General features: G+C 34.5%; 1 protein-coding gene and 1 pseudogene across 1 annotated transcript; both read left to right on the top strand.

Moving 5' to 3' along the window:
• The first annotated feature begins 837 nt into the window (after positions 1-837).
• On the top strand, positions 838-7,226 carry LOC113279443 (annotated as a pseudogene).
• Positions 7,227-9,099: 1,873 nt separating this feature from the next.
• Positions 9,100-11,905, top strand: LOC113282398 (dual-specificity RNA methyltransferase RlmN-like). The gene is made up of 9 exons (XM_026531388.1): positions 9,100-9,447; positions 9,542-9,585; positions 9,674-9,776; positions 9,888-9,985; positions 10,108-10,235; positions 10,342-10,450; positions 10,614-10,805; positions 10,897-11,033; positions 11,332-11,905. The coding sequence occupies exons 1-9, from the start codon at positions 9,195-9,197 to the stop codon at positions 11,606-11,608; spliced, it is 1,341 nt and encodes a 446-aa protein (XP_026387173.1). The 5' UTR covers positions 9,100-9,194; the 3' UTR covers positions 11,609-11,905.
• The last annotated feature ends 2,508 nt before the right edge of the window (positions 11,906-14,413 follow it).

Genomic DNA, 14,413 nt, shown 5'->3' with positions numbered 1-14,413 from the left:
ACCTAAAACATGTTAAAACTAAAAAAACACAAAAGCTAAATCGAAATAGATTAGAAACAAGATGAGAGATAGATTTTGTAACAATGAAAACAAAAAACCAAAACAGAAATGCTTACAAATTAAAACCTAAAATCCATGTCGATTTGATTATTTTGCCTGAAATAGACCAAGTCGTTCCAGATTTGGAAGAATATGAATTGATAATTTGATTATTTAGCTTGAAACATACATCTCTTTCCAGATTTGAAAGAATATGAATCAATCTCGAGGGTAACTTTTTCTTTCTCTCTTTATGCTGCTCCAAAACTAAAAAAAATCTTAGTTTAGCCTTGAAAAAACGAAAACAAAAATTTAGAAAAAGATGGGTCTGGGAAGAATTTTCACCGATATAATGGGGGTGTGCCTGAAGTTTTGCGCCTATGGGTTTCACGATAAAAAAAATCTGAAAAATGGGTTTGACCTAATTTTCACTTTCTACTTTCGACTAGGGGTGAGCATGGGCCTGTATGGACCGGTTTTTACTTCATCCGCATCCAATCCAATTCATTACGGATTTCAAATTTGGCATCCGCATCCAATCCAACATCCAACGGATTTGCATCCAATGGATGCACGGATGAACGAATTGGATGCGGATAATCCAATGGATTTGTGTTAGTTAAAATTCATAATGAAAAAATAAAACCAATATAGATGACTTCATATAAAACCTACACATTTTATATATGTGTATGAATAAAGAAGTACCATGAACAACACTCCAAGCAAACACCTTAAAAATTCCAAATTATCTATATATTTTCTAGAAACTATATAAATGTCCCTAATCTAACGGATATGGAAGTTCAACGGATTTTCAAAGTTGTATCCGAGCCCAATCCGTAATCCGTTGGATTTCAAAAAGTGAAAAATACTAGAACCCCCTACTATATGGGTTTAATATATAGAATCCCCACTAAATCCTCTCATATCAACTCCATACTTTCACTTTTTAATATTTTTAGGCCCAGAACTTTAGATTTCAGGGCTTGCTAATAAAGTTCAGGGTTTGGGGAAATTTGTAATACCAAAAATACCCTTTACTATATATACCTAATGAAATAGGCTATAGGTTTCATTTCCAGATTCATTTTCACTTTCTCTCACTTCTCTCTCGTCTCTGCTCCGAAGAATTTTACGGTTTTAATATCAAACAGGAGAAAACGATTACAGAGAGGAATGCTTTTAGCTTTATCGATCTCTGCTGATGACTACAAACAGATGAAAAAAAATCAATCATTCATTTTTAGTTTTTAGATTGAATCTCAGACCAAACCTACACAGATTTTTCTAGGGTTTTCTTTCTTCTCATTTGATTTATAGATTAGTTTATCGATTTAGCAGCTGAATCATCCAATCGATTTGATCCGTCTCCTTTAATCTGGATTTTTCAGTTGATTCGAAGACATATCATGTAATCGATTTGATTCAAATAGGTTTAACAACTACGAATTCAAATCAATCAGCCGATTCCAATTTGTTGTTTCGAAGCTACTTCAGGTAAGGTTTTCGATTGATTCTATATGTTTTTCTCATTTAGTAGTTCTATTTTCTTATTAGTTTGATTAGGTTTTGATTTCTTTTTTGGTTGTTCTATTCAGATCGGAACAGAACAATATTGCAAGATGATGAGGAAAAAGTCAAAGTAGAGGAGTCGTTCTAATCCAAAAGTTTCCCAGGAGATGACAGAAAAGGAAGTGCAAGTGCAGAGGATACTGGTGAGGATACATCCTCATCTGTTTTGGAGAGATGGGCTATAAAGGTTGAACAATCAGTGAATATTGCTCTTACGGTAAATTACTTGCCTCTTTAGAGAAATTACGAATGTTGGAATACTTGTAGGTATTTTGAAATGTTTTTAATCTATTACAATTTGAAAGACCTGTATATACATTTTCCGTGAAGATTCTACAATGAGCGGTTGAAGCTCTTTTTTCTTCTCAGCATGAATATTTTGTGCCTTCTTTGGATTTATCTTTCTTTCTTTTAATACACAGCATTCAGTGATAAAGATACTTGATGTTTTCTACCGTGACAGAGATTATGCAAGATTCTTTGTACTCGAAACCATTTCTAGAGTTTCTTATTTCTAGGGCTGAACATGGTGTCGGTTAACCATTGGAAACCGACCGAACCAGACCAATAAGCAAGAAACCGAACCAAACCATTTAGATTTGGATTGGTTTGGTAAAAAAAGCTGAAAAACCGACATTACTGGTTTGGTTTTGGTTTGACCTGAAAACCGAACCAAAAACCATTGGGGAACCGATTAATTTTTAAATTTAGTTTCTACCGTCGATTTAAAAGTACTCCCTCCGTCCCACTCCTAAGTGACCTATTTGATTTTAGATTTTGTCCCAATGATAAGTGACCTATATCACTAAACAATGAGATATTCCGGAATTATCCTTTTAGTTAATTATAAATAATATATGAAATATGTATAATTTGATAGGCATGTTTATATTCGTTACGTAGGTGTTTTAAAATGCTTTTCAATTGTATGAAATTTGCGAACATCCGTGGAGTATTTTGAGAGATAAACCATTTTTAAATTTCACTAGTTATTATTCATAAGGGTATAATTGTAAAAAATGATTAAAAATACTATTTTCCTTGCTTGCCTTAAAAATTGTGCAAATTTCAAATAGGTCACTTAGGAGTGGGACGGAGGGAGTATTAGATTCTACCCATTGATTTAGAGGATAAATAGAAACCCTAAATCTAATATTTCATTATGATACTCTCCCTCTTTCTCTTTCTCCTTCTCTCAGCCGCCTCCCTTCTCCACCCCCAACAACAGCTGCTGCTACTTGACTTTTTTTTTCCCGTCTTCCTTCTTTTTTATTTGTCAATAACTAAATTAAGATATATTATATATCTTCTTTTGATCTTTAAAATTAGAGTAAGCTTACACTATTCTTGATTTTTTTTTTGTTTGTATATTTGTGTAAACCAATACTATCAGCAACTACGATTTTTTTATCTGTAAATTTGTGTATTTTTTTTTTGGTTTGACATAATTATTGGTTAACCAAAAACCACTGGGACAAACCGAAACCAACTGGAACCATTTGAAAACCGAACCAATGGTTAATGGATTGGTTTGGTTTAGATTTTTAGAAACCAATAATATTGGTTTCGGTTTTGGTTTGGCTAGAAACCGAACCAAAACCGACCATGAACAGCCCTACTTATTTCGGTGTGTGCTACATTTCTTAAACCCTTGTTTAATATTTGTTTTTAACAGTGCCTTTATTGTAGAATTGTTGGCTTTCTTAACATTCTAATTCAGGACTTAGTATTCAAGGTCATGTGCTCGGTTCTTTAAAAAGTTTAGGAGAACAAACACGAAGGTGCAACTATCTGATTAGTTGTTTATCAACCTTGTTAACCAATATCCTAGTCATCAATATTAGTAAACTGGGTATAATGGCCTCTTTTGAATTTACCGAGCCAATTGAGTAGATGATAGGCAATATGTGCCTATGGCTGAGTACACAATTATCCCTATCCTTTGTTATTGAAGGATTTAAGTATTAATGTCCCCATTTGTATATGAAGACTTTGTACTTGCTAATTGTGGCATGTTGTTTGTTGTGATTCAGCGTTTATGTTTGTTCTACACCTGTACGAGACTTTTGGTTGGTGGAGAAGAGCGGATTATTTGAAAGTGCATTTTGCTGAAAGCTGGAATGAGATGCATCACCTACTTATCATGGAGGTGCGACCATTTATCATGCAACCCTATAATCTCCTTATTTGACCTCTTATTATCTGATTGCATACCCATTTGGTCTCATATCATACTTTGAGCAGTTTTGACTTCTCCATGCCTTGTTACCTTGCTTAATGATATGGATACATGAGTGACTGTTTGGGGCCAATGCATATGCCATTACAAGCACTTATCAAAATTATATGTGAATTTGAACACGACCAATAAGCACATGCTTGAAATGTGGTATCAATAGTCTGAAACCAATTTAAACCCATTACTTAAATGAATATGGTCTTTACCATATGGACAGTTAAGTCATTAAGGAGTATATTGCGGGAAAGGAAATCATAATTTTTTTTTTGTTATATCATGTTGTAGCACCTCATATAACCCAGTCAAAGCCTCATTAGTGGTTGGAAATTCATTTATACTTGTTACTATTCAGATGCTATGTAGTTCAATTCAGAAATTTACCCTTCACAAGTTACTCTCGTATCATTTCACCTCACCTTCTTTTGTGCAGGAACTTGGGGGAAATTCCTGGTGGTTTGACCGCTTTCTTGCCCAACACATTGCAGTATTCTATTATTTCATGATAGTGGTGATGTATATGATAAGCCCAAGAATGGCTTGTAAGTAGCCTATGACAAATTTTAAGTGTACCTCTTTACTTGCACTTTTATGTGTTCTTGACCTGCTTAAGGGGCTTACTGCTTGGATTAGTCCCGAAGTTTGAAAAGTATCAAGTGTCGTCAATTTTTTTTTTCTCAGATCATTTTTCTGAATGTGTGGAGATGCATGCTTTTGAAACTTATGGCAAGTTATTAAAGCTTCAAGGAGGTATGTATTATGATTATGCCTGATAATCGTAATGTTGCTTAAATTTGGTAATTGAAAAATTGTATACAAGGATTTATTGATAAATCCATAGTTTATCTAACATAATGATAGAGCATCTCTGAACAAAAGGAGGTATTTTAGTCCCTGTTGGGACCAGCACTCTGGCAGAACTGCTGGTTGCAATTATAAATTTAGTATCTTTGATGTGAAAATTCAATAGGCCATTTGTGTTGGCTAGCAAAAGAAGTTGTGTCTTTTATTTCTGTCCCCTTCTTCTTTTCTTTATCAAGAAGCTTTCAGACCACAGTGGTCCAGTATAATAATCTGTTTCTTAGTGGTTTCTTCTTTCATTGATCCAGATGAGTTGAAAAAGCTGCCGACCTCTGAGGTTGCTGTCAAATACTACACAGAAGGTGACTTGTACTTGTTCGGTAAGGAACTATTCTTTCAACACCACCCATGGAACTGGTTTTATTAACTAGGACTCTTATCTGAAAACATCTTCTTTTGGTTATCTTCTCAGATGAATTCCAAACTGCCAGATATCCCAATTCTCGAAGGCCCAAAATAGGTAAAAAGGAAGGACCAACGTTGTTTTTGGTTTTTGACGTTTAATTTGCATCTTACAATATCTAAATCATCCAACACGAATGGTGGAATGTATGTGAATCTTCTGTATTATGATTTGTATTTTTCATGAGGAACTATTTTTTTTTTATTCAGAAAATTTGTACGATGTGTTTCTCAATATAAGAGACGACGAAGCAGAGCATTGCAATTATGCAGAAGATGTGGTGTGGAGGTTGACAGGCCTGCTGAGGAAACACCAGCAGAAGTAGAGACTGAAGTTGTTGGCGCTCTGTTTCTAACATGGCGATTATGCAGAATGTAGGTATGAAGGTTGACAAGTCCTGCTGGGATCTTAGGGTTCTGCTCTAGTTTTATCTTCCCCTTCTTTTTCTAGCTTAATTTTTTTTTTGCTTAAATGTTTATGTAAGTGTTTTTGTCCTTCACTTTGAGAAACTTAATTAGATGTGTAAATTCTAGGTACACAAGCTAAATAGATGTGTATCTACTAGTTACACATGCTAATTAGATGTGTATCTACTAGTTACACATGCTAATTTGATGGGATATGCATATGCAGTTCTTAGAGGCATACCTGCTGATCTAATTGAAACTCGTCTGCTAATTTACTAGTTTTGTGTTGTTTTGTGCAGGGAAACACATTAGGAAGTTGGTTACAGTTGGATTCATCAGCTGCACTGACAGGACACTCTAGCAGTTTATGCATGGATGGATAAGGATGCTGGCTATTGTCAAGGTGATCAGTGATGATCCTTTGCTCATGGATGATATCGTTGACTATGTCAAGTACTTACAAATTCATATTAAGGTACTTGTCCCTCTTATATTCATGTGTTTCATTTGTACATGGATAAATTGTGCAAAAATGACGCAACAGTAGCATCTGGAAGTACTAGGCAAAGTTTTTAAAATTTTCTAGTGAATTTTCTTTTATATTGGTATCATGCATGAGTCTCATACTTGATGATACTATTCTTTTTATTATACTGAAGTATGCCATACGTTGTTGTTGTTGATCCTCAGTTATGTCCGAGGATATACTAATTGAATGTGTAACTGCTAGTTACACTATCTAATTGGATGTGTAACTTCCGATTACACATGACATATGCATGTGTAACTTCCGGTTACACAAGTCGTATTATACATCTATTTAAGTTCTTATTGCAACTGATCTCTTAATTGTAATTTATTCACTTAGTTCCTGCAAATTTGTAAAACAGTTTATTTGTCAGTTGTGCATTTTTTTCCTTTTTAAGTTGCCTTGTTATTGGGATCCGACCATAAAAACAACTTTTTCGTAGTGTGATTGCAATCCAGGAGATTTCATCTAACAAGAAGAGCAAATACTTCATTTTAATTTGATATTATGGTACCTTTTTGTCTTATTACTTTGCAGGACAACTATATGTAGAACAAACTTGTGAGACTTGCATGCGTCTTTATTCAGGCCCTCATTCAGTATAATATAATTGATGGTGAGTTACCCTGCGTCATTTATAACTTGTTTTTAGCTCTGACATGTATGATTTATTGTGCTGAGAATTTAGGATCAACTATTGCTCTTGTAAGATCAAATAACTTGTCTTTGAACCTTGTTAGTATGATGCTTTGATGGAATATTTTGCTAGTAAGATGCATTTTTAACTTATAGTTACACTAGTCAAATGCACGTGCAACTCTTTTCTACACATGCTAAAATGAACAGATTTTATAGCCAAAAAAGTTCACATGTGATGCATGTGTAACTGTTTAGTACATAGCCCATATGCTAAATATATGTGTAACTAGAAGTTACACATGCTAATTAGATGTGTAACTTCGGGTTACATAGATTTTACCTGTTTACGAACTTTTGCCTCCTTTTATGTGGTATTTGACTATATTTTTTTCCTGAAACATGCAGATTGCTTATTGTTATATTTCAGGTTTCAGATAACTTCATAAAAGCTAATTTCTTAAATGGTCTCGCTGGAATTGGAGTTGATGCTGAATACACAAATCAGACGCATGTGTAACTCTCAATTACACTAGACAGATGCGTGTGTAATTTCTAGTTACACATGCTAAGTTACACACGCTAGGAAATTATTATAAATGAATATTAAAGTAATACATGTACTTTTTTATGCGTTATTTTTGATGTCTATTTTTTGATATGTAACTTTGCATTACACATGTCATAAGGGTGTGTAACTCCTGGATACACATGGCATATGCATGTGTAACTTCTGCTTACACATTTACACTATACTTTAATAATTTTGGGCCTAGATTTAATAATTTTGGGCTTAAATTTAAAATTTTATTTAATTTGGGGCTTGACAATATATAAAAGAACCATTTTTTAGGGACCATAGTTTTTTTGGGGGGACCATGGTCTTATTAGGCCAACCTCCCTATACTTATAAGGGGTGTCCTAAAATTAGGTAAATACACATTTACCCTTTACTTTAATTTAAATTAAAACTAACCTAATAACTATATAAATCTAATCATATATATCTAATCTAAATGAATCTATTAACCAAAAACAAAAACAGTGGGGAATCGAAATTTTTTAGTTTTGAAAGAAAAAATTGTTCTCTTCTTCTTCTCTCTTTCCTTGACGTTCCTCGTTCGAATGAGAAATGAGTATTAACCGTCAAATGAGTTGAAAATGGAAGTTGCAGAGAGAAGTTCGTCTAGAAATTATGTGAGAAACTTTGTCGAACTAACCGAACCTAATGGAAATGATGAACATGAAGAACAGTTTGGCTATTTCGCAAAAAAAAATTCCCAACCGAACCTTAGTTCGGTTATGTCACAAAAAACATTTCCCAACCGAACCCTAATAGTTCGGTTAGTAGCAAAAAAACATTTCCCGACCGAACCCTAATACTTCGGTTAGTTGCAAAAACATTTCCCAACCAAATCTTAGTTTGGTTAGTTCGAAAAGATATTTCCCAACATAATAACAGTCCGTTTACGTTGCAAAAAACATTTCCTAACCGAACTAAGGGTTCGGCAAAGTCGCAAAAATTATTTCCCAACCGAACCCTAATAGTTCGGTTAGTAGCAAAAAATATTTCTCAACCGAACATAATAGTTCGGTTAGTTGCAAAAAAATATTTCCCAACCGAACCTTAGTTCGGTTATTTCGCAAAATATTTCCCAACGTCGCGAAAAACATTTTCTAACCGAATTAAGGTTCGGTTACGTCGGAAAAAATATTTCCCAACCGAACCTTTGTTCAATTTTTTTAATTTAATCTTGATTTAATCTTGCACTAATCATTTAGTTTAGTTTAATTTCTTTTTAGTTTAATTTTTTTTTTTGATTTAATCTTGTACTAATCACTAATTATGTTAACCTAATGATACAACTAATCATTGCACTAACTTAATTGAAATTGGTAATTTTGGTATTAATATAAATATTTAGATACGGGATGACCTAGATTTACTTCTAATGTCTTATCCAAAATAAAACAATGGCCCCCCCAAAAAAAGGCTGGTCCCCAAAAAACCGTTCATATAAAAGGGTATGAATGTCTTTTAATAGCTCCGGGCCTAGATTTAAACTTCTTTTAATTAAGGGCCTCATATTATGGGTTATCCATGGATTAGGCCTTAGCCTAAATTTCCCTTTCAAAAATCTCATCCGCGTCCAACCCATCAGCGAACGATCCGGACATCAATCCGCAAAAATGCGGTTGGTCCCGGTTAAATCCGCGGATTACAGATAAAATGCTCACCCCTAGCTCCTTTCGACGACAATTTATGGAAGTTCTAGTGTAACTTATTTTCTTGGTGGGCTTGAGAATAAGAACTTCTTTTTGTTGGGCTTGAGTTTAGAATCCCCGTGGAAAAAGCTCCTCCTTATCCATCTAGTGACTGGTATCCACAAACAAAACTTCCTGAATACCACCAGTACTCACTACTCCAGAGTGTTTCGCTCTTCTTCTCTCCCTCCATTAGAACCCTAAAACATTTTTAAGTCTCTGCAAAAGAGTGAGAATTTATCAATGGAGGTAAGCTATATGTGCATGAAACGCGCAGGAACAAGTTGTCTCAAAGTAATGAAGAAGAATCCATACATGAAACACTCAATTAAAACTCCTTCCACTTTCGTATCCCATCCTTCTTATACATCTTACATATCCACTCTCTCGACGCCTCATAACACCCCCTTTATTTCAGTTTTTGCAAAATCTTGTTTTTCTTCTTCTTCTTCTTCAGTTTCAGATTTACCATTAAAAAATAGCTCAGAAAAAACTGGTTAGATTTCTGTCATTATAATCATTTCAATGTAGTTGATATTTGATGCTTTTGAAATTGTGGGGTCTAATCAAAAAGTTGTATTTTTATGCAGGTTCGAAAGTGATTCTAAAGAACATGAATTATTGTGAACTTGAAGTGAGTAATTCTAACTTTTGTATTTGTAATAGTTGTCTTTGTATTGCGCAACTTGTGTTGCTTACTTGGAGATTTTTGGGTTGGATAGAAATGGGTGCAATCACATGGATATAGACCTGGTCAAGCATTAATGTTGTGGAAGCGTTTATATGGGAACAACCTTTGGGCACTATGTAGTGATGAGTTGGAAGGTATAATTTTGATGATATAAACTGTTATTAGCAAATTATTGGTTTTTCGTACTGTAATGGTGTCAGGTATTTTGTTATCTTGATGGGTTGTTTTTTTCCTTGTGTTGTTAGGATTGAACAAAGATTTTAGAAAAATGTTGGGGGAATTAGCTGCATTTAAGGCTTTGTCTTTGAAAGATGTCCTCACTGCATCAGATGGAACTCGAAAGGTGTGGTGTCTTTCTTTCACTTCCTACATTGTTTAACATCTCCTTCTCTTGTGAGATGTAGAAATGGTGTCTGTTATTGTGAGAATATTCTCATTAATTTTGATACTCACAGGAGGTCTCAGATACTGTTCAAGTTGGAAGATGGATCAGTCATAGAAACAGTTGTGATTCCAAAGAGTGGGAGAAATACTGTTTGTGTTTCAAGCCAAGTTGGTTGTGGCATGAACTGCCAGTTTTGTTTCACCGGCAGGTAAAGTTAATTTGTTTTAAATCAACACGTCCGGGTTCAATATGTTAAAGATTACAGTGAACTGCTGCTAGTCTTAATATGGCACATGTATCTTCCATTTTTGTAGGATGGGTTTAATGAGGAATCTAACTGTAGCTGAGATAGTAGAGCAGGCTGTTTTTGCACGGCGTTTGCTCTCAAGTGAAATCGGATCTATTACAAATGTTGTATTTATGGTGAGCTGAAGATGAATGAAATTTTTTAAACTTACTACATTAATGTCCATGAAAGCTAGCTGGTTCAATCCGAGTTTAGAGATTTTAGGTTCTCAGCTAATGGACTTCTTGGTTGGCATATTGCCCTGGAAAACACATGTAAGTTGGAAAATTGATTTTGCAGGGAATGGGAGAACCACTTCACAATATTGATAATGTGTTAAAAGCTGCTTCCATAATGGTTGATGTTCAAGGCCTTCAATTCAGTCCAAACAAAGTTACCGTTTCAACCAGCGGGCTTGTTCCCCAACTCAGGCGCTTCCTTCATGAGTCCAACTGTGCATTGGCAGTCAGTTTGAATGCAACAACTGATGAGGTATTTCTCTCTATCACTGTAGATTTGGTTAGTGGCGTGTATGCTATAAATGTGCATACACATACTAATCACATCGAGAAAAATCATTCAGGTTAGAAACTGGATCATGCCGATCAACAGGAAGTATAACTTGGCACTCCTTCTAGGGACTCTACGTGAGGAACTCCGAACCAAACATAAGTATAAGGTGTTATTTGAATATGTGATGCTCGCTGGAGTTAATGACAGGTAAGCAACGCCTCTCTACAGTCTATGTAATATTTTCGTTGAGATAGGATTCAGAGGCATGTTAAACCACAGACTTTTGACCAGAACTTTGTTCTTAAATGCACTCGGGCATTTTAACTTCACAGACATCTCCCTAGGGCATTTAGGGAGAATTTTTTTTTTTGTTTTGTTGGTGGAGCATCTAATCTCGGAGGAGTGAGGAAAATGACTCATTTCTCTGGTGCGAAGACCTGGTCGTTGAATATAACTTCTGATTTAATGTATGCTGAATTGTTTACGTGATATGTGTTTCTTGCAGCATGGATGATGCAAAGAGGCTGGTTGATCTTGTTCAGGACATTCCATGCAAAGTAAATCTTCTCACATTTAATCCACACAAAGGCTCACCCTTTAAACCAACCAGTGAAAAGAAAATGATAGAGTTTAGGAATGCTCTGGCCGAAGCAGGGTGTGTTGTATTATTGCGTCCCAGTAGAGGTGATGATCAAATGGCTGCTTGCGGTCAGCTTGGGAAGCCTGGTGAGATTGAGGCTCCTCGGCTCCGCATTCCCACTCAGTTCCAAATGGTTGTATGATGTATGGTAATGCCAATACTAGCATTAGTACAAATATTTACGACGCCTATTGGAACTGCAGCACAGAAGCCTAACTCAAATTTTATAAGCTCGCACCATTGGGCGATCATACTACTTGCTATTTGATTATTGTTTTTCATTACTAGAAATAGGGATCACATCCCGTGTCCTTTTCGCTACTTGCTTAGATACTAGACCCTATGTTTAATGGTACACCAAGAAGATTGGCCTGTAGAAACATTATCCTTTTATTGTCACCAAGATTATCGCCAAAATTATCAGGGTTACAGGGGGTTATTGAATTCCATGGGAATCACTAAATTCCATACGATCCAAAGGTTGTATGGAATTGTATTAAAAGACATGTATCTCTTTTTGTTAAACAAAAGTAAAGAATAGAATTAACTTCACTTTTTTTAACAATGCAACATTGTACCAAAACCAATTGTTCCTTATTTCGCTAATCAAAAATAAAGATCAGAATTAATTTTATTTTTTTTAACATGCAACAATTGTTTACTTTTGTTGAATTCCATGGGGAATCACTAAATTCCATCCGATCCAAAGGTTGTATGGAATTGTATTAAAAGACATGTATCTCTTTTTGTTAAATAAAAGTAAAGAATAGAATTAACTTCACTTTTTTTAACAATGCAACAATTGTACCAAAACCAATTGTTCCTTATTTCGCCAATCAAAAAATAAAGATCAGAATTAGCTTTATTTTTTTTAACATGCAACAATTGTTCCGAAAATAACTGTATCTTATTTTGTTAAACAAAAACAAATATCATAATTAACTTTGCTTTTCTTAACAGGAAATAATTAATCAGACATAATCGTTATCTTCGATACGGCAAACTAAGATCGAAATCGATCTAGTTCCATATCAGAAAAAAGATTAACAGAATAATTCTTCTCTCAAATTCCACAACCACTCACCCCAGAAAGATATGACGTTTAAGCACAAGTTTAATATAGAACTATCCCCCATTGTTTTGTTATACCCCTGTGGAACAAAAGAATAACAAAGAGACAATGTTTACCAGAGAAAGGTCGATGGATCTTAGTTATTACCTTCCCAAGTAAAAGGCTAAATCTGAAACTCATATGTATACTAAATACACAATTTATGAAACATAAATCGATAATAGTATAGTCGTGACTTTACACATGAGTTTAATTATCAGCCATATGATCAATTGATAAAGCAACCTTTAAGTATCAAAATCAACAAGTCACGAGATCACATAAGATAAGAAATATGAGACCAAATCATTAGGGTTTATGAGAACCGAAAGAAATAAATATTAAATCAGCACAAGCAATGCAATCATATCCGTTAAAGAATGATACAAAGATCTGCGATAAAAACTTATCATTCATATTTATTGATAGTTGAATAAAATTTACATAATCATTAAAGGAAAGCACCAATTGATTAGTTTATTCATATGAAGGCTGATGAAGAAGATCACTTTTTGGTTGGAACCACTTTTGACTTTCTTAAAGCAAACCTGGAAATCTTTCATTTTTCCAGAAGTCAGTATGGATAGCTAATAATCCATGTGGAGTTTCGGATGATTTCGAGCAGCAAAAGCTAATTGTGTTTGAATACAGTTCAATTGCTTGCCAAGACCATAAAGAAGTAATGAGAGGTTATTATTTCATGTATCAGAAGACTGAGGTGAAGAGACGCGAATCTGTTTTTTATTCTGTCTTCCTAACATTTGATTAATATTTCCTTCAGAGACTGCTTTAGTGTTTAGCTGATGGCCAAACAAATCTGCTTGTTCACTCTTCCAAATTTCAGTTATGTGACATGGATAACCAAGATTCCTATAGGAGCCCAAGAGAGTAGGATACTCAGCTATATTAAGCATTTGATTAAGGATTATTCCACAAAGATCTATTTGTTTATCTACTTCAAGAAAAAAGTAGACAAAATCAACAAATTCCTTGTCCCAATGTGACCTGTCTCTTCCACTTGCAAACAGAGTGGCAATAACAAGCTTTCCAAAGATCCTTCAAATCAAAAGGTATTTCTTTGGTTGGTAATTTACCTTTATCCCAATCAATAGGTTTCCAAATAAGGCTAGTTGACGGAGCGTTTGTATCAACTTCTTTACCGGTAATCATATGGTTACATTCTTATTTGTACTTGATGATATTAGGAATCATCTTATGATTGATATGAATGTGATTGCAACCAACATAGGTAACAAAGGTGATCTTTATATGATTAATATTGTGAAGATATTCATATAAAACTCTTACCACATCTGGTGAATAACTGTCCATATAGAAGAGTCTTCTGTAGTCTCGATCTTGAACGAACTTCACATAGCTTGCATGTGAAACTGTTGAATCAAATCTCCTATGAGAGCTAAATATTTATCACAACATGAACTATCCATAAATAAGGTAGATTTGTGCTTATCTTTGATCATGTTCGGAAAGCGGATTTTTTGAATATCAAGATTAGACGGTATTAGAAGGTTTATCACTCCTAGATTTTTTTTCCCATGGTTGCTCACCAGAAACCCAAGACTGATTCCGAAAAATAACTCCAAAATTGTATGTGAAAACAACATATGAATTCCTCCTTTTATATTAGGTGAAAACATTCTTTTTTGGAAAGAGATAGGTTTTAGGAAATCCCTTCGAAACCGAAAACACCAGTTTTTTAGGAAATAATTCCAAAATCTGAAACCGATAAATATGAAGGATAATGTTTCCTTTTGGGTTTAGCCTTCACAAAAGATCGATTTCATATCCATAACCTAACATAAAGCTATTCCATTA

This window comes from Papaver somniferum, chromosome 5, assembly GCF_003573695.1.
Source record: "Papaver somniferum cultivar HN1 chromosome 5, ASM357369v1, whole genome shotgun sequence".
NCBI classification, from domain to species: domain Eukaryota; kingdom Viridiplantae; phylum Streptophyta; class Magnoliopsida; order Ranunculales; family Papaveraceae; genus Papaver; species Papaver somniferum.
This window is presented reverse-complemented; position numbering and strand designations above follow the sequence as displayed.